The sequence below is a fragment of the Sesamum indicum genome, linkage group LG2 (assembly GCF_026168435.1).
Source record: "Sesamum indicum cultivar Baizhima isolate 11 linkage group LG2, ASM2616843v1, whole genome shotgun sequence".
Classification (NCBI taxonomy): domain Eukaryota; kingdom Viridiplantae; phylum Streptophyta; class Magnoliopsida; order Lamiales; family Pedaliaceae; genus Sesamum; species Sesamum indicum.
The window spans coordinates 15,848,546-15,867,483 of record NC_142658.1 but is presented as its reverse complement, the minus strand read 5'-3'; the positions used below and the strand labels follow the sequence as shown (position 1 = coordinate 15,867,483).

General features: G+C 35.8%; 2 protein-coding genes and 1 long non-coding RNA gene across 9 annotated transcripts; 2 read left to right on the top strand and 1 right to left on the bottom strand.

Moving 5' to 3' along the window:
- Window positions 1–1,490: 1,490 nt before the first annotated feature.
- Window positions 1,491–2,696, bottom strand: LOC110013063 (uncharacterized). The gene is made up of 3 exons (XR_002288229.2): window positions 2,453–2,696; window positions 1,966–2,337; window positions 1,491–1,862 (listed from the first exon to the last, which is right to left on the bottom strand). It is a non-coding gene; the product is annotated as an uncharacterized LOC110013063 (long non-coding RNA).
- Window positions 2,697–3,726: 1,030 nt separating this feature from the next.
- Window positions 3,727–6,748, top strand: LOC105155822 (G2/mitotic-specific cyclin-1). Its single transcript, XM_088877972.1, has 8 exons — window positions 3,727–3,879; window positions 4,618–4,762; window positions 4,868–4,925; window positions 5,038–5,283; window positions 5,363–5,488; window positions 5,592–5,999; window positions 6,086–6,264; window positions 6,359–6,748. The coding sequence occupies exons 1-8, from the start codon at window positions 3,846–3,848 to the stop codon at window positions 6,501–6,503; spliced, it is 1,341 nt and encodes a 446-aa protein (XP_088734098.1). The 5' UTR covers window positions 3,727–3,845; the 3' UTR covers window positions 6,504–6,748.
- Window positions 6,749–9,223: 2,475 nt separating this feature from the next.
- On the top strand, window positions 9,224–18,018 carry CIP111 (Cam interacting protein 111). 7 transcript variants are annotated; one of them, XM_011071787.3, is made up of 11 exons: window positions 9,224–9,591; window positions 9,772–9,927; window positions 10,440–11,317; window positions 11,964–12,168; window positions 12,451–12,658; window positions 13,466–13,953; window positions 14,402–14,828; window positions 15,040–15,120; window positions 15,236–15,426; window positions 15,521–15,708; window positions 16,932–18,018. In XM_011071787.3, exons 1-11 carry the CDS (start codon window positions 9,301–9,303, stop codon window positions 17,002–17,004), a joined length of 3,186 nt encoding a protein of 1,061 aa, XP_011070089.1. In that variant the 5' UTR covers window positions 9,224–9,300; the 3' UTR covers window positions 17,005–18,018. The 7 variants fall into 7 exon arrangements, with proteins under 7 accessions (XP_011070089.1, XP_088733987.1, XP_011070090.1 ...); XM_011071788.3 differs by having other exon boundaries at window positions 9,374–9,591; window positions 9,797–9,927; XM_088877863.1 differs by having other exon boundaries at window positions 9,451–9,591; window positions 9,797–9,922.
- The last annotated feature ends 920 nt before the right edge of the window (window positions 18,019–18,938 follow it).

The window sequence follows — 18,938 nt, the reverse complement described above, 5'->3', positions numbered from 1 at the left end:
GATATTTTGGAATGAAAATTGATGGATTCTTTTATTATTTTTCTTTTTGGGTAATTGAAAAGTACTTTTATATATTTTTTTCCAGATAAAAAAGTGTATTTTTAAAGTGGTTTTAGTAAATTTTGTTAATCAACTTGTGAGTGAAATATTAGTGAGTCATTTCCACGTGTCACTTAGACTTCTGAACGCACACGAGAACTACGGTGCGGACGCTTGTATGAAATCATCCGCGGCTAACAATATTAGGGTTATTTATTTTTTTATTACAAAAAAAAAATTATATTAATGGATCCGCGCGAGATGATAGGGATGGAGTTTATGGCCTGAGGTTCAGTTCCTTATCTAAAAGCGTAGCTGGCGAATTGTTTGGGATTTAGAAGTGAAAGAAAGAATTTTATCTACGAATAGTGGTCAATAAAAAAGGACGTTAGAAATATTCCAAAAGAAGCTATACTGACTGAAAATATTGCATTTTTAAAAAAATCATACCAATCTGTCGAATCCTCTGACTTTTGATGTAAAAGGTTAATAGACGGAGTTAACCATTTAGATAATATATCTAAATCCCTTCCTTCTTGATTAAAAGGAATTCCTAGAATTCCAACAAACAAAGTAAATAGGACTAATACAAGTAATTGCTGCTCGCCTTCTGCACCTTGATCTATTTAGGGCTATTTGAACTAAGCCGAATCCGTGGACTGAGTAGCTAACTATTTGATGTGGATAGTCGACTGGTTATACCAGCCAACACTCATTGGAGAAATATTGTAACGTCGGTGGATATAGCTCATTCTGTGGCACGTTCTGGAGAAGGTGTGACTGCCTCAAACGAGGCCCCTGGGAAGCCAGTCGGAGGCAGCAGAAACCGCATCTACGAGGCCTGAACGACGAATTGCGCGCCAACTGTGGACGATATAGAAGATTCACTTCGCGCATACACTGAGAACACGGCATAGCCACACCCGAACTAAATAACAAGGCCTGCCCTTTAAGTTGGTCCTATTCCGTGCAAGATTCTCATTCTTTGGGTATTCAATCTCTAATCCTACCAGACCTTTGTACACCGAAAGTGGCTAATCCCTCCTCTTTTTGTGATATGCCCTTCTTTGGTCAGGATATAGATATAGAAAAAGAGTGAACACTAAGTCGATTCTCTTAGAATCGTTAGCATGTAAGAACCCTGAAAATCAAAAGTACCAAACTTAGAAAGTAGAACTATAGCCTTAACTATATTTATGCGAATAATTCGGTGGGGTCGGAATATATTAATAATAATATAATGAGTCACAATTTCACTCGATTAAAAAAATAATTTTATTTTAAAGTAATTGCGACTTGGTGCTAAGTCGCGATTACATACCACGGCTTAGCAATTTTTTTTTCATTTAATTAATTTTTTTATAATTAATTATATAATTTTATTTAATTATATATAATTAACATATTAAAGTCCAAAAAAATATAATATTAAATTATATTAATTTAAAAATTACAATTAAGTGTATATGTATAGTGGATTTGAGTTGATCCACGACACTACTATTCGCATCACTTCGTGCCCTAATCGAAATCAAACATCACGTATTCACAACGAGATGGATTGGACGCAAACGCATACAAGGCAACAATCCTAATAAATAAATTCTTCTATACAATCAGATGTACCGGTACCGAGTTGTCAAGAATAATTGTATAATTCATTGTATTTTTTACAATTATACAAAAAAAAATATACTATACATTTGTACACTTAATTATAATTTTTTAAATTAATATAACTTTAAGTGAAGGTTAAGTGAAATTGTACACTTGTCTCTGATCTGTAATCTCAGTTGTCGAAGTTCACTTTCCATGTCCACGACCTACAAATTGATAGAATGATGCAGTTCAAAAAGCTAAAAAATAATGCAATTCCAGAAAACCAGTAAACTAATGGATGAACAAAATACGACAATCTTGACAAACCTTCCTGGGCTGATGCATTAGCCTAATTCTTCTGGCCTCTTGAACCTCCCCAATTAATTCCTTCAATTCCTATCAGCATGAAAACTCTAGTCAATCATTCATGTAGAATAAGAAAGACACGAAGCATGGGAAAACGACATGAAAGCAAAAGCATAACACAGGGTACAGATTCTGCAATTGCTCTCAGACAAAAGCAGGGGGGAGGGAGAGAAGTTATTAAGCCAAAGGTAGCTGCTGCATCCCCGGGTTTTGGTTTCTTTCTTGTTCCTCAAGGGCCTCTCCAATCCTCTGCACAACTGATCTTGCACTCTCAATTTCAGCACAAGCAAAAGATTTTTCTTGGTTGACCAACTTTTTAGCATCTTCAGAGGCCTGTCAAAGGAAAAGCTAATTCTGTTGTCTAAAAACCACAAAGGAGATAGACAGATCTTTTGGCAAGAATAAGAGAAGCATGGAGAGAGAAATACATGCAGAGATTTTACAAAACCTGCTTGAGAAAGTTGACTTGCTTTTTCACTTCAAACTTCTCCTGAATTAGCTCTCCTTCTTTTTGAGTCAATTTTACTGCCACCTGGAAAACATAGGAACCAACATCAAGCAAGATTTTACAGGGTGGGAAGATATTAGAAGGTTCAAAAAAGCATCCCATCCAGAGAACTACAGTTAACTAATACAAAACATAGAAAACATAAAAGATGTTTGATCCGATTAGAATGTTACATGTGGAGACTCTAACTCGAAGTTGAAATGATAGTTTATGTTTGCTGGTCTAGACGACAACGCGTTGCTGTAAAGACTAACGACCATCTTAGTTTTCAACTAATGATAATAGTACTGAGTTTTGTATTAATTAATTTTTTTTAAGAAAAACACCAAGTCGCGATTACATATCACTACTTGGCAATTTTCTTTTTTTTTTTGTTTAATTAAATTTTGTATAAATTAATTATATAATTTCATTTAATTATATATAATTAACATATTAAAGTCCAAAAAATTATAATATTAAAATTGTATTAATTTAAAAAATTACAATTAAGTGTAGAAATGTATAGTGGATTTGAATTGGTCCACGACACTACTATTCGCATCTCTTCGCGTCCTGATCGAAATCAAGCATCATGTATTCACAACGAGATGGATTGGGTGCAAACACGTGCAATGCAACAATCCCAATAAAAAAATATTTCTACACAATCAGATGTGCCGGTACCGAATTGTCAAGAATAATTGTATACTTCATTATATTTTTTACAATTATACAAAAAAATATACACTATACATTTGTACACTTAATTATAATTTTTTAAATTAATACAATTTTAATATTATAATTTTTTGAACTTTAATATGTTAATTTATATATAATTAAATAAAATAATATAATTAATTTATACAAAATTTAATTAAATAAAAAAATTGCCAAGTCGTGACTTGGTGTTTTTCTTTAAAAAAAATTAATTTTTTAATCGAGTCGCTATTTAAAATCACTCGTTATATTATTATTAATATATTTAAAAAAATTATATTAATATAATTTATTTTTGTTTTATAATAAAAAAACCCAACAATATTAACCGAGAATTGTACCACAACGGTAACTTTTTCCACAGTCACAACGGCTAAAAAGTGGCAATTGTACAGCGCATTAGGCTTATTAAGAAACAGAAAATCAAACCGTCGGATCGACTTTCATCGAATGGCTACCAATTCAAAAAAATATGACCGTTGGGCTGAAGCGCCGTTCTCTTCAGCTTCAAAAGGGCGTCCTCTCACATTCTCATCCCCTGTGCATTTCATTGAGCCCTCACACACAGAGAGGAGAGAGAGAGGAAAAGAAAAGAAAAGAGGGGTCAGCGCTTTTTCAAGGGGTTTCAGCCATGGCTTCGAGAGTTGTTCAGCAGCAGAACAGAGGTATCTGAAACTTTCTTTCATCTATTGATATGTATTTGTGCTCAATGATTGTGTTGAATTTTTATGGCTTTCTCAATAATTTAGATAATGGGCCATTGCATTCAAATGGTTCTTAAAGCTTTCTTGGATCTTACTATCATGATTTTTAAGTTCTCTTGATCTTTGATGTGTATGGTGTTGGTGCTCTCCTTGACACTCTCTATTGTTATTTATTCCACCCCTTTTGTTGAATAGACCTGCTTTCAAGAATCCGATCAAAGAGACAATTATATACATATATGATATGCAATCTTATTTAGCGAGTGTATGTGAAATCATTTTTCCTTTACTTTGATCAGGTTCTATATGGTTCTTGATTTTTCTTTCCTTTTGTTGCTTATTGTTTCTGGATGAAACTTCCACAACTCTGTCTTGTCATTCTGTCTTAGATTTATCGTAACCTTGATAACCTTTATTAGATTCTTTATAATGTTGATTGGGTTGAGGCTCTTGTGGATTTTCATTTATATGCAAATCCCATTTGAGTTTCATTACTGCAATGACCATTGGCAAAGTTCTTTTCCAAAGATGTTTCTTGGCAATCATGAACATTCTGTTTTCTTTCAATTGTTCAACGACTTTTTTGATTGTTTCGGATTCTCATCAAGATGATCTTTTTTCCCATACATTTCTTGCTTTTGCTCTTTGATGAATTTCCCCCCATCTCATTTGTACTTCTGTTGTTGATCTGATCTACAGGAGAGGTAGTCCCGGGGGCTATTAAGCAGAAGAATGTGGGAGCAGAAAGGAAGAATCGTCGTGCACTAGGTGACATAGGAAATGTGGTTACCGTTCGTGGGGTCGAGGGGAAGCAGATTCCTCAGGTTTCTCGTCCGGTTACAAGGTATTGAACAAATTCTTTCATCCAAACTGAAAGTGAATGAACAGATTGAACTCTGAATGTGACCTATTGCGTTCTAATTATGTGTTCTGTTCTTATTTTATTCAGGAGTTTTTGTGCTCAGTTACTGGCTAATGCACAGGCTGCAGCAGCTGAAAACAACAAGGTCCAGTTCTTGAATTTGCAATCTTGTTTGTTTCAGTCATTCTAGCTGACTTCTCTTGTGCTTCTATTATTACCACACCCTTATTGTTGTTTTATTGTTTGATGAAATACAGGCTGCAAATGCCAATGGAGCCATTGTGGTGGATGGAGCTCTGCCGGAAAAGAGAGCTGCCGTGCGGAAGCCAGCTCAGAAAAAAGCTGCAGCAACCACCAAACCTAAGCCAGAGGAGATAATTGAAATTAGTCCCGATAGTACAGAAGTTGCAGAGAAGGATAAGCCTCTCAAGGAGAAGGCCGGAGAGAAGTCGTTGAAGAAGAAAGCTCCAACTCTTACTTCAACTCTCACTGCTAGAAGCAAGGTCAATACAATTAACCTTCCAAGCCTCATGTAATATCCAGGTGTAGTTTTCCCCTTCTTATTTGATCTTTCATTTGCAGGCTGCGTCCGGGCTAAGCAATAAACCAAAGGTGCAAATAGTTGACATAGATGCTGCTGACGTGAATAATGACTTGGCTGTTGTTGAATATGTTGATGAGATCTACAAGTTCTACAAGTCAGTTGAGGTATAAACTCTTGAAGCTCCTCATTTTAGTGACAATCTAGTAAGTTCTTTTTGTTTTATAATGTTGTTTGCTAAGCAGAATTTTGTGTTTCTTGTTGATCCAGAATGAGGGCCGTGTTCACGATTATATGGATTCACAACCTGAGATAAATGAGAAAATGAGAGCAATTCTGATTGATTGGTTGATTCAAGTTCACCACAAATTCGAGCTCAATCCCGAGACCCTTTACCTCACGATCAACATCGTTGATCGGTATCTTGCAGCTAAGACTACATCAAGAAGGGAGCTGCAGTTGGTGGGGTTGGGAGCAATGCTTATAGCTTCCAAGTATGAAGAAATTTGGGCCCCTGAGGTGAATGAGTTAGTGTGCATCTCAGACAGAACATATACTAACGAGCAGGTCTTGGCTATGGAGAAGCGGATATTGGCCGCGTTGGAATGGTACTTAACGGTCCCGACTCCATACGTTTTCCTTGCCCGCTTCATCAAAGCATCTCAAACTGACTCTGATGTGAGTATTAATCATTCTTGGATCAGCTGCTGAGTTATTCCTGAAATTTAGGCCAAGAATAGTAAACCTATCCTCAAATATTGCAGGTGGAGAGCATGGTATATTTTCTTGCTGAGCTTGGAATGATGAATTATGCCACACTTATTTACTGTCCATCAATGATTGCCGCCTCGGCAGTCTATGCAGCTCGGTGCACGTTAAATAAAGCCCCCATCTGGAATGAAACTCTTAAGTTGCACACTGGTTTCTCAGAACCACAGCTTATGTAAGTCAAATGATCACTTGTTTACACTTCTCCGTAAGCAGTAACCAATTGATAAATGGACATTTGCTAATGGGGATGTTTGTTCTTCGACCAGGGATTGCGCTAAGCTGCTGGTCAGCTTCCACTCCATGGCAGCAGATCAGAAGCTGAGAGGGATTTACAGAAAATACTCGAGTTCGGAGCGAGGGGCTGTCGCACTTCTACCACCAGCCAAGTCTCTTTTGGCTCTGCCTCATTGAGCAACTAACAGCTATAACATATAGGCATTTGTCACACACAGGACTTGATGTAAGCTAACATCTATTTTGTGGGACTTTTAATCTTGAACGATTCGAAGCTCTGTATAATTCTTTGTTCTTTTGAAGCTTCTCAGTTCTCAGGAAGTGAGAAAATTTGTGAAACCTTAACATCATTGATTACCTCGAACAGCTGTGAAATCCCAGATTATATTGCATTATTATGAAATATAGAAGGTTTTCTTCTATGCTGGACAATGAAACAAGTCTGTATCTGTCTGCACAGTGCTGAGTTATTTAATTGCAACAAGATCGAACAACTCATTTTCCCTCTTGATTGCTAAAGCTCTGGTATTTCTCAAAGAGAGAGATTGCATACTTGTCTTGATTTTCAAGAAAGAAACTGAAAAACCGGTATCTCCTTCGAGTTGACTTGAATAATTTGAGGATTTTTTTATTTATTTTCAAATTATAAATGCCATCAATTTGTAGAACTTGGTGGATTTTGAAGCTCATCTTCCGTCAAGATGGATTTGTGTAGTGGGTCTTTTGATTTCTTCTCAAATAAAAAACGTTAACTTTCAATGATTTTCGGAATGAAAGCCTTGATCTTAAATGCCGTGGATTTTCCCTTGAGATGATTTTAAGACTTCTTGAATGCTCTCTTGCACTCTTCACTTGTATCTTCAATTATGTCTTGAGGGGTTTTTTGATGTCTTGAGGGGTTTTTTGACTCGTCTTCACTTGTCTCGGTCTTGCGCCTTGAGTTGTGTGAGTGGTCTCTAAACTTGTCTTTTATACCTTGTAGTTAATTGTTGATGAAACACATTCTATTTATAGTTGTAGGGAGGAAGACTTTGCCATGTTACTTGATGACACGGTGAGATTTGCTTTCTTTGTTTGCAAGAAGAGATTTAAATTGCTACCAGTTATATAAAATAAAAATATTGATTGATGGTAAAATATATATTATACATGTCATAATTGACAATAAATTTGCACGCTTAAAGGTCGTCTCCAAAACATCGACCAGGCTCATGAGCGCAAGCATGTTTTATGATGATGATATTTACATCAAAATATCAATAGTATTTTTCTTCTACCAATGCTTTTTTGGGGGGTTAAATTTATTTTGACCCCCTGTGATATGTCAAAATAACAAAAACCCTCCTATAAAAATTTTTATATAAAAAATCACCCCTACGTATTGAATAACTAATCACATCGCTCTCTGGTTAACTTGAGCCTATTTTTTTAAAAATAATAACTAAAATACATATTCTAATAAATCAGTCAAACTAGACCTATTCATATATAATTATTTTAATTTATAATATAATTTATAAGTATTAAAAATATTTATAATATATATAATTATAATTTATAAAAAAAATTAAAATAACAATTATAACCGCCCACACCCACCCATCTTCTTCCCCCCGCCATCCCCACCCAACCTCAACCTCCCCCACTACCCGTCTGGGCGATTGGCGTCGCCTAGAAGTGGAGGACGACGTGGTCGCCCTCGTTGGAGATGGTCGACGGCCGTCGCCCTAACTGCATTGGGTGACAGTTGTCGCCACTGTGTTTTTTTTTTAATATATAAATTAATTTAATTAAAATAATATTTTATTATTAATATATATAATATTATATATTAGATGTGAAAGAAGGACAAATATATATATATATATATATATATATATATATAAAAGGTACTTAGCCAATTTGCAGTTAAAGCGCGTGTGGCCCAATTTCTGTATTAAGGGATTTTTTTAACTTTATTTTATATCACATGGGGTATTTGATACTTTAATTTTTCATATGGGTTTTTTTGAACATTCCTATTATTACTGGGGGTCTCGGGATTTTTTTCCTTTTCTTGGTGTGGAGACTTACCTTGATGTGTGTTGTTGGGGCATTTACTTGAACTGTTAATGATATTTTTGCACTAGGAAAAGTTGTACTTTTAGTCCCATATAATGAGTGTTACACTTTTGATTTCACATTTTAATATCATAGGATAAATATTGTAACATTTTTTGCCTGGTTAAATTGCAATCTATCTACCTGTGTTATGAAAAATAGACAAACTACCCTCTTAGGAAAAATAAAATAGCAATTTATCGCTTTGTGTTTTTCAAAATGTAATACTTTTTACCCCATGTATTTTAAAAAATGAAGCAATTTATTGCTATATATTTTTCATAAAAAGGTAATTTGCTCATTTTCAATATCATAAAAGGGTAAATTGTTATTCACCCTTTTCGGCCTCAAGATAAATATTGTGGCGCATTTAGTCCCGTATGATATGAAAATTGTTTACACAAACACTCTCTGCTACACTTTACAAAATAAGGAGTGTTAGTGATGTTCATTCATGTTTACATAAAATTTTGCTTTTGAATAGTAGCTATAAAGGTAAGTTACAACGACCTCCCATGAGATTTTGTATAACTACGATTTGAAAAATTATCAATACCTCATGATTTTAATGGTGGTCCAATAATTAATTCATTTCGTTAGCCTCTATTAATTTTTCATGTATTTTTTGTAGTGAACTAGTAAAAAATGTTCTATTAAGAATTATAATTTTATTTATTTATTAATTTTTTTATTGACTAAGTGAATAAAAGGTTCAAAATATTAAATAAAAGATGGGCAAAAAATGAAAACAAAGACAATGTATATGTTTTATTTATAAAAACCAAATCCACATCCTTAAACCCCTGTAGGGTTTTAAAGTGTGGAAGACCTTCTCACACACAGTCCAACTCCATTGGAACCCTCAGTTGCGAAAATGCCTTCCAAGAAAAAGAACTCGAAGACACCTTCAAGACCACCCTCCATTGCCCATCAGGACACCGACTTCTCCTCATCTTCCCTAGTTTCTTCTTCAACCCCCACCCACCAACACCTCTCCTCCTCCCTCCATGAAGCTGCTTCACCCAAATTCCCAGCTCTCATTTCTGGAACCGCTTTCATTGGCTTGGTTGTGGACGACGCCATTCCAGAATCTAGAGGATGCAAGATTTGGCTTTCGGAGTCTGCCATGCTTTCTTCTTCAATTCCCCCCGGTTCCCTTGTCTCGGTACAAAATTTTTCCCGATTTTTTTGTCCACGTTTCTTGCTTAATTAGTACCTTTCTTGTCTACGATATTACAATTCCAAGGTATTGTTTGAATACGTTCAATCGAGGCGTGCTGTTGACTTCATTCGTTCTGATTCTTGCGATTCTTTAGTTTACTTTTGGTATCATATGTATTGATAGGTCTCACTTTCTTCTTTGGGCAAAGTTCGGAGCGGCTTTCCTTTGAGCACACTGTCAGATGAATGCGCAAGACACTTTGGTTTTGACTTGGCAGATACTTTGGCAGATGAAGCTGGAAATTTCTTCGCACTGGCAACTGTATTCCCTTCTTGTAAGGTTTGGACATAACTTAGATTGTTATACAATCCTTGTTTCTGTTGTCTACTCTTTCTGTAGTGTAGAAATTCTGTGAGTTTATACTGGTAGTTTGTCTGGAATAACCCTAGAAGGCATTCTCACACATCTAGTTCTTGCCTGTCTCGACAGCATAAATCCTGGTTTAGTTTCATGTCTTGGGACAGTAATCATTTTTGCCATTTTGTCAATGCGAAGTACTAAAGTCATGAACTCCCAAAGCAGGACGGAGCAGGAGTGAACAACAATCAATTGCTTAAATATGAGGTTAATTCTGATGAAATCCATATATCTAAGGAAATTGTGCAAACTAAGGTATATTTGGAAAACGTATTGGCTGGAAATACCACTTTTATGCAAGGTAGTCCAGAAAGTGGTGATGAACTAATTCATATGATAACCAACCATGTGCTATATATGCAGCTATTGATAATTAACCATCTGTTATTTTCATTGCAAAAGTCTTAGTTCATCAGAAATTTCTTTATATACAGGTTTTGAAAAATGGGGTGCGCTTGTCTTCAAACCTTTCATATACTCTGGGTTGTCCATCTTCTGGCAGGGTCATTTTTGTTCATCCTGTTAACTATTATCCCTCTAGTGAGAATGGAAATGTCAAGCGATGTGGCCTTGGAGCTAATTGTATCACATTAGACAGCTGCAAGGAGTTATATCTATCTCCAATTTATGTGAATGGTAATGTTGAAAAGGAGGGTATCATCTCATCTCGTCTTGACCTATCCAAGGACGTAGCATATGATCAGGCCGAAAATAGCAAACTTTCATCCCCAAAGACACCATCTCTGTCAGAGTCTAAAGTTAGCTCCCCTTGTTCAACACAGTCTCACACGTCAAATTATGACAAGTCAGTATCAATGACGACTTACTCGTCTCATGCATCTATCGACATACTTGACATGAAGGAAGTTTTCAGAAATGATTCCTCGAGGAAACTTCTAGAAGCGTGCACTGCATCCTGGTTAAGTTCACGAAGTTTACTTCCTGGCAATTTTGTTATTGTCCCAGTTCTTTCAGGATTTTGTGTTTTCCAAGTTGTAGGTTCCAAAAGGAATTTTCCAAATAGTGAAATCTTGAGTAGTATGAATCATGATTTCCATGCTCAAGATTCAGACTTAGGGCGGGAGATGATATCTGCTTTTTCTATAGATCGAGGAACAAAAATTCATTTGCTTCCAGAAAATCCTTTAGTTGAAACTTCAGTGAGAGGCTCTTTGGTGCATCCAGAACTTGGACAAGGGTATGATAACAGTAACACAGAAGTCAACTTTTCAAAGTTGGGAGGCCTTTCTAAAGAATTTGCTGTTTTAAAAGATATTATAGTTTCATCAGCAGTACAAGCTACAGTGGCAAGGTGTATATCATTACCTCCTTAGTAATCTTTCTTTTAATTATTGGATCTTATTTTGATACCCTTGGTTGAATTATTGATAGTGGTATATGGTGCAATGGGGGAATTCCATGACCATTATTCTTACTGTTCAGTGTATCATGAAACTTCTCAGTGTTATTTAATATCTTGAAACTCCAATTTTCATATTTACTATCTGTGAATGCATAAGTCCAACCTCAGAATCGTGTATGATAATAGCGCTGAAGAACTATGCTCTTAGTCCTAAGGAAAGCCCTGTTGTAACAATGAACTTTATTATAACATGATATTTCACAATTTTCATGTACGAGTTTGAGTTCACGTGTTCACAAAATTCAATTATTCTTTTCTTTCCTTTTACTTTCTTTCTGAACCTATCAATGATATCCTCCTGCTAACTTTGAGAGAAAGGCATATATCATCTCTAAGGGGTATTGCTGTAGTAAGCTAGGTTGGGCACACTGATTATAGTATAAACTTCCCAATCAGTTTAGCTTGAATCACGAGCTAACACATATTCAGTTCTAGGTTTGAATATTAGAAAGCATTTTATTTTGGAAAAAGCAAAATAAAACCTATGTCTTTTTCCATATCTGACTAGGTGATCATTGCTGTTAATTCTTTCTAGCTTGGGTCTACGGCCTACAAAGGGAGTGCTTCTTCATGGGCCACCAGGGACAGGAAAGACTACTTTGGCTCGAGTTTGCACTCATGGTGCTGGTGTTAACATGTTTTCAGTGAATGGACCTGAAATTATTAGTCAATACCATGGAGAAACTGAACAAGCATTGCATGAGGTGTTCGATAAAGCTAGCCAGGCCTCACCTGCTGTGGTAAGTTTCTCGCTTCCATTCTGTTACAGAACTACAGCGATTTTAGTTTCAAGTCCTAATTTTGAACCGTCAATATATACTCCATTTTGGATGCACAGTTAACTATTTTCAGTCAAAAATGGGGTCTGTCTCTCTAGTATGACTGGGACAGTGCCATTGTACTAAACCTGTATCAGCAATTTTTTTATTTAAGCGGTGTATATCATGGCTGAAAAAAGGTGTTGACCTTCGGATAAGCATGTTTTCCTTGAAGAAGCGGGTTCTTTGTATTCTCATATGCAGGTTTTCATAGATGAGTTGGATGCCATTGCACCTACACGTAAAGATGGAGGAGACGAACTATCTCAAAGAATGGTTGCCACACTCTTGAATTTGATGGATGGAACTAGTAGAACGGATGGAATACTAGTTATTGCAGCAACAAACCGACCTGATAGTATTGAGCCTGCACTTAGAAGACCTGGAAGGCTTGACAGAGAAATAGAAATAGGTACTTAAGATTCCTGTAGCATCTACTATTATTTTAACTGGAATACATGTTCACATTTCAGTACGAAATAGCAGCTGTTGCCCCTGAACTGCTGCAGTTGTGAATTTGTACCAGGGAATTTTTTTCTTGTCCTCGGTTGTTGCACTTACCATGCAGTATATGTGTGCGAAAAGAAGTACATAAAAGACCAACCAGCAAAAGGAAAAGCTAAGCTAGAAATGCCCTTTCTCAATTCACCAATTAGTACAAATAGTATGATCATATTTGTAATTAACCTAATGGAACTAAAGTACTGACACTGTCAACAACAGGAGAATGGAAAGACTAAACGGGTATGCGATAAAGCACCCTAGTGTAAGACTAATTGGCATCATGGTGGAGTGGCTCCTCAGGTATATATATGCCTGTAGGGGAGAGTTGGGAAAATATTGGAATGCACTAGATTTTGATCATTAAGGCTAACCAAGACCAGGGGTTGGCACAATTATGACATCATTATAACAAAGTGTAGAAAGTGGCATATTGGCACTTAAAGTTCTCGCCAATGAAACTTCAGTGGGTCGTCATAATAGTTTCCTTCATTTTTGCATTAGCTGTTGCCTAGTCTTGTGAGTATGAAAGATATCCTATTGCTACAAGAGGATATTTTCTTACTACTTGTAGCAGTTTCCGTATGTTACTAGTCATAAAATTCTGAATTTTTCGTCCTACTGCATTAATGTTGGCATTTAGCTTCATAATCTCTTTTATTAGTTACTGAGTGATTATCAGTGACCTGATAAAAATATGTTTCGTGAATATATATAGGTGTACCATCTCCTAGACAACGGCATGAAATATTGCTTGTGCTTCTCAGTGAAATGGAGCATTCACTTTTGGAAAAGGATATTCATAATCTTGCAATGGCCACACATGGTTTTGTTGGAGCTGATTTAGCTGCTCTCTGCAATGAGGCAGCTTTGGTTCGTCTTCGGCAATATGTTAAATTGACTATCAGTCATGGTGATTCAGATTTTGAATTTTCAACTGTTGCACTTGGTTCAGTTTGCCAAACATCAAGTCAGTCACAAGATTTTCCATTGGGCAGTGATCTGGGTGCCACTCATACTTTTCCAGATTCAGTGAAAGGTAATTTGGAGGCTGCTTTTTCCTGCACTTTGGAAACTCAGCACTCATCAGAGTTTATGGATGGGATTGGAGTAAACAGGACTTCTGTTCTAAAGGACATCTTAAGAGTTACTCCAGAAGATTTTGAGAAGGCTAGAGTTAGAGTAAGGCCAAGTGCCATGAGAGAGGTAAATGTACCATTTTCTTATTGTGCAACGTTGACATCCAATGCCCATAGTTAAGCCTGATAGTTTGAAGCTTTTCCCTTATAGCTCTTCTGCAACCCTGAATATTCATTCTTGATATTAATCATTATTTAAAAGCCCTTTTGATTTTAATATTTACCTTTCTATTTAGACCCTATACAATTTCTGTGGGATTCAAATGTAACACCAAGCAAATACTTTAATGTGTTAAAATAAGCAGGAGGCAACAAATGAGGATTGGTAGGTCTCGATTGATTTAGGATAAGTCTTGTATAAGCCATTTAGAACTCCAAACTCCAGTTGGTTACATTTGTTTGTTGTTGTTAGTATGCCAAATATCAGAGTAAGGTAGTCATTTTCTGATTATACTTAAAATAATGATAATACATGTTTCCTAATTCCTTTGTTTTGTTCTTTGCATTGTGAACAGGTAATCCTTGAAGTTCCTAAAGTTGGCTGGGAAGATGTTGGTGGTCAGATGGAGGTTAAGATGCAATTGATGGAAGCTGTGCAATGGCCTCAAAAACACGGGGATGCTTTCCAGCGCATTGGAACTCGTCCCCCTAGCGGAATATTGTTGTTTGGTCCTCCAGGATGCAGCAAAACTCTTTTGGCTCGTGCTGTAGCTTCTGAAGCAGGGTTGAATTTTCTTGCAGTGAAGGGCCCTGAGCTGTTCAGCAAATGGGTTGGTGAATCTGAAAAGGCCGTGCGTACTTTGTTCGCGAAGGCAAGGGCAAATGCTCCTTCGATTATATTTTTTGATGAAATTGATGGTCTTGCTATAATTCGTGGAAAAGAAAGTGATGGAGTTTCAGTTGGTGATCGAGTTATAAGTCAGCTACTTGTCGAATTGGATGGTAACTAACTCCAAGAATAACTTCTCTGAGAGCTTATCTAGATGTATTATGTTCAAGAGTCTATTATCTCTTATCTCAATAATTATCAATTGCCACTATTTAAGCTTGTTTCAATTTTTTGTTTCTGATATATATATATATATAATTGCTGTAGTTTGGAAAACAGTAGAATAATCTGGTATCTATCTTAAAGTCAATTTTTTGATGGTAGGTTTGCAACAAAGAGGTAGTGTCACTGTCATTGCTGCTACAAATCGGCCAGATAAAATCGATCCTGCTCTGCTCAGACCAGGTAACTTCTGAGCTGTATCTGTTTTGTCGTGTTTGATTATCTAGGCAACTTTTCTTCTTTTCTTTTCACTTACAGCAACCTGGACCGCCTGCCTAATTGCTTCTAAACTTGTTAGGACGTTTTGATCGATTGCTTTATGTGGGACCACCAAACAGAAAAGACCGCGAAGATATATTTCGTGTCCATTTGCACCGCATGCCATGTAGTTCAGATGTTGACATCAGTGAGCTTGCTGTTCTTACTGAAGGCTGTACGGGTGCTGATATATCACTTATCTGTCGTGAAGCAGCAATTAAGGCTATCGAAGTTCGTAAAGCACTCTCAAAATAAATATTTACTATCTTATTCTATCTCCTTCAGCATGTTTTCAGTAAATGATTTTTGTTTTTTGTCCTATCAGGAAAACCTATCTGCCTCAGAGATCACAATGGAACACTTGAAAGTCGGTATTCAGCAAGTACAGCCATCTGATGTTCAGATGTATGAGAAGCTATCGGGAAAGTTCCAGAGACTCGTTAATTCAACTGCTAATGAGAATGATTTGGAATGTGAACCTTGCTCCAGCAAATCAAGTCATATAGCTCTTTGGTATGTCTCTTCTCCATTTTGTGGCATATTTTGAGTTTCCATTATTTAATTAATGGGTCTGACAGATGCTTATCTTCCAAATTAGCTAGGATGCTGTAGTATGGTAGTCATGTACTTCCCTCGATTGGACGGCCTTCTCTCTAACATTTTGCTATCTCAAGACGAATTGCCTCTAATCAATGATTGAACTTTTGTTCACCTTGATGTCCAAAATATCCTCAATTTCCAGTAACAAAAAAGTAGAAATGTTTTTTATGCCCCCTCTCCATGTCACTACAACCTTTCAGTCACCTTTCTCAACATATAACCCACCTGAATGCTAAGGCACTTCATTGCTGATATAACCTTCTCATAAACTCCAGTTACAAGATAACTGAACCCTGAACATGAACTGTGTTTTCCACACAAAATCCTTTAGTAGATTACGTTTAGGCTTCATTTGTTTATGAGAGGAAGGGGAAATAGATTACTTTTGGGATTGCAAGTTAAACTTACTTTATAGGGAAAGCATAGTGTTTGCCCTTCAAGTTATTTAGTATTACTAGAAGGGAGTAACTCTCTCAGATACTCTTCATGTTTGGTAAAGTGAAATTAACATGGAAAGAGAACATTAAGTTGGCCATTTTCCTTTATTTGATGTTAATTGACCCTTTTCTTTAGTTTGTGTTTATGGGTAATATCATAAATAAAAATCAAAATGAGGAATTTGTTTTGGTCATTTGTGTGCTATATAGTTCACTTTTTCGCCAGATTTGGATGAAAACAAAATTGGGTTGGAAGGAGTTTCACCAACATCATGTTTTACTGCCTCTCTATTTATACTTTCAAATCAAATAAAAAAATTTCTTATAGGAGGCCGCTATATTTCCACTTTATACATCTACTTTTCACCGCAACCAAATGCATTCTTAAGCCAAGAAGCAATTGTTTTTTCAAGGCTGTTTTCTTGAAACTTGGGCATGTTAAACTTAACCAATTTTCTTGGATTTCTCTTTGATGCAAAAGGTAAATCAGGGGTGTCAATAAGATCTATTTGGGGTTTGATTCTGGAAAAGTTTGGATATATGTTGCTGCTATACTACTTGGATGCCCTATTATTAACTATAATGAATTTATCATCTCTGCTGTTCTTTTTGTTTCTTGTATCACTTTCAAGATGTGTGTTTGCAATCTAACTTAGACTCTCAAATAGCTAAGGCTAATACTTTGACTGTGGTGAGCAGGGCCAGATTAAAATCTGCTATGCTGTTTCTTTTCCGACTCCCATGGTTCCTTTTGCAACCAGGTTCTTCTTGAAGCCAATACACATGCCTTAATGTCTTCTTGATATTGACCTGCAAATTTGGCTCATCAATGATCATGCTATGGTTGGGGAACAAAATCCAGAGGACCACAGCTATAAGAATGTGTGCTACTCATGAATAGTATAATAATCATCTTAGCCACTACCGGTCTGAGGAAGGAGTGCCTGTAAATGCCAACTCAATTGTTTTACCAGTCATGCATTGCATACTCGTCTTTGCTCGACTCTTCATTGGCAGATTTGGGTTGGGGGAAGGGTGGTTGAATGAGGGTGGTGTTGAAAATCCTTTCGCAGAGGTATGTCTATATATAGATGTTCTGATAGTTAAATGCACCCTGGTCCGGTTGCTGCCGAAGGAATTCCATGCAGCACTCCATGTCTACATAGCTTTAATTTGGGAATTGACTCCGACTGCTACAAGGGGTGAATCATGAGGATAAAGACCATAACCAAACATTGCAAGCTGCACCCAGATATTCCCCCTTAGATTTTTTGGGGTGCCCCCAAGATGGTATATTCATCACCTTCTTGTTGTAGATAAGCAAAAAAAAAAGGTGTCTGTAAGATGTTCCTTTTGATATGGCAAAGGTTGTCACTCAAGACATTGTCAAATGTCAAGTCAGTGGATAAATTTGGGAAGAATTAAGACAGGTTCAGAATTCAGAAGAATATGATTTTGCTCACTACTTTTACCACATTGGTTCCCCCTTTTAGGCCTATCCTAATCTTGTCTGGCTTCCTTGTCTTAGCATGCTCACCGGCATATCTTTTGATACGTATCACAGGATCAATAGGGGAAGTGAGAAAAATGTCCTACAATTTCAACTTCTCCCAATACTTTTTAGTTTTTTTTATCTTTTATATAGATTTTGTACTTTTGTTCTATCTTAGTTTCTGATTTTAATTCATTGAAAGCTAAGTCTACTGCTTCATCTAATAAATGATTATGATGGGGTAATGGAATCTTGATATGCTTTATTTTAGTCAACATGTCTATTATGTCTCCATATTTGATTGGTAGCAAACATTATTTATTTGTTTTTTGTTTTTGTGGCTGTTTACTTGTAATAAATATTACCCATCTGATATTTTTGTATTTTGTGTGCTATTGAGTTTGGATTGATTCAAAAAATTTTAGTCTACATTTTCTTTGGACGAATTTAATGAAAGATTTCAAACGACTCTATGTAAAAAAAAAATTGAAATTCATAAATATATTACCAAACATAATTTAAATGAGAGTTGCAGAATTTGAATTTTTTTTTCTAATATGAAATAATAATCCAAACAAATTTAGAAAAATATACAGTAATATGAAAATAAATATAAGAACCCACAAAAAATTAGTAGAGAATATTTCTTCTTTGCATAACTAAGCTTGAATTTTCATTACCTCTATCAAGTTATTTAAATTCCAAAGCTTTTTATCTTGTGATGTAAATTATGTTATTTGCAGAGATGCCCCCAAACTTCAATAAATAACACTTTGATTTCTAACCACAAAACTAAGTACTAAGCATACCTAAAAATCAAAGTCAATGCCAAATATCTTAGTGTGTGGTTTCAACATTATAATTAAACGACCACTAAATACTAATCACATCCAGCACCCATAAATATTCCCCGACAGTAAAACAGTACTGTCTCATTGCATAAACAAATCATAAACTTACCACATTCACCCTAACATTAACCTTTTCAAAATCACTAATGACAGTTTGAAATAAAATAGTTGTACAGTTATAAATTATTAATATATATTTTAATAATTTAATTACAATAAATATAATTGTGAATATAGCTGAGTTATTACCATGTTATTCTTAAATATCAAGGGTAACAATTTAAACATACTTTTTTTTTTTCTATCATTATATAGCCAAAACAATTATAATTATAGTTAGATCTTTATTATTATCAATAATTT

Excerpts from the sequence above, each read along its gene's own strand:
- LOC105155822 (XM_088877972.1), top strand. The coding sequence starts at position 3,846 with ATGGCTTCGAGAGTTGTTCAGCAGCAGAACAGAG. Across the intron at positions 3,880-4,617 it reads TGTTCAGCAGCAGAACAGAG|GAGAGGTAGTCCCGGGGGCT; the intron begins GTATCTGAAACT and ends TCTGATCTACAG. Across the intron at positions 5,284-5,362 it reads CTCTCACTGCTAGAAGCAAG|GCTGCGTCCGGGCTAAGCAA; the intron begins GTCAATACAATT and ends TTTCATTTGCAG.
- CIP111 (XM_011071787.3), top strand. The coding sequence starts at position 9,301 with ATGCCTTCCAAGAAAAAGAACTCGAAGACACCTTCAAGACCACCCTCC. Across the intron at positions 9,592-9,771 it reads CCCCCGGTTCCCTTGTCTCG|GTCTCACTTTCTTCTTTGGG; the intron begins GTACAAAATTTT and ends ATGTATTGATAG. Across the intron at positions 9,928-10,439 it reads CTGTATTCCCTTCTTGTAAG|GTTTTGAAAAATGGGGTGCG; the intron begins GTTTGGACATAA and ends CTTTATATACAG.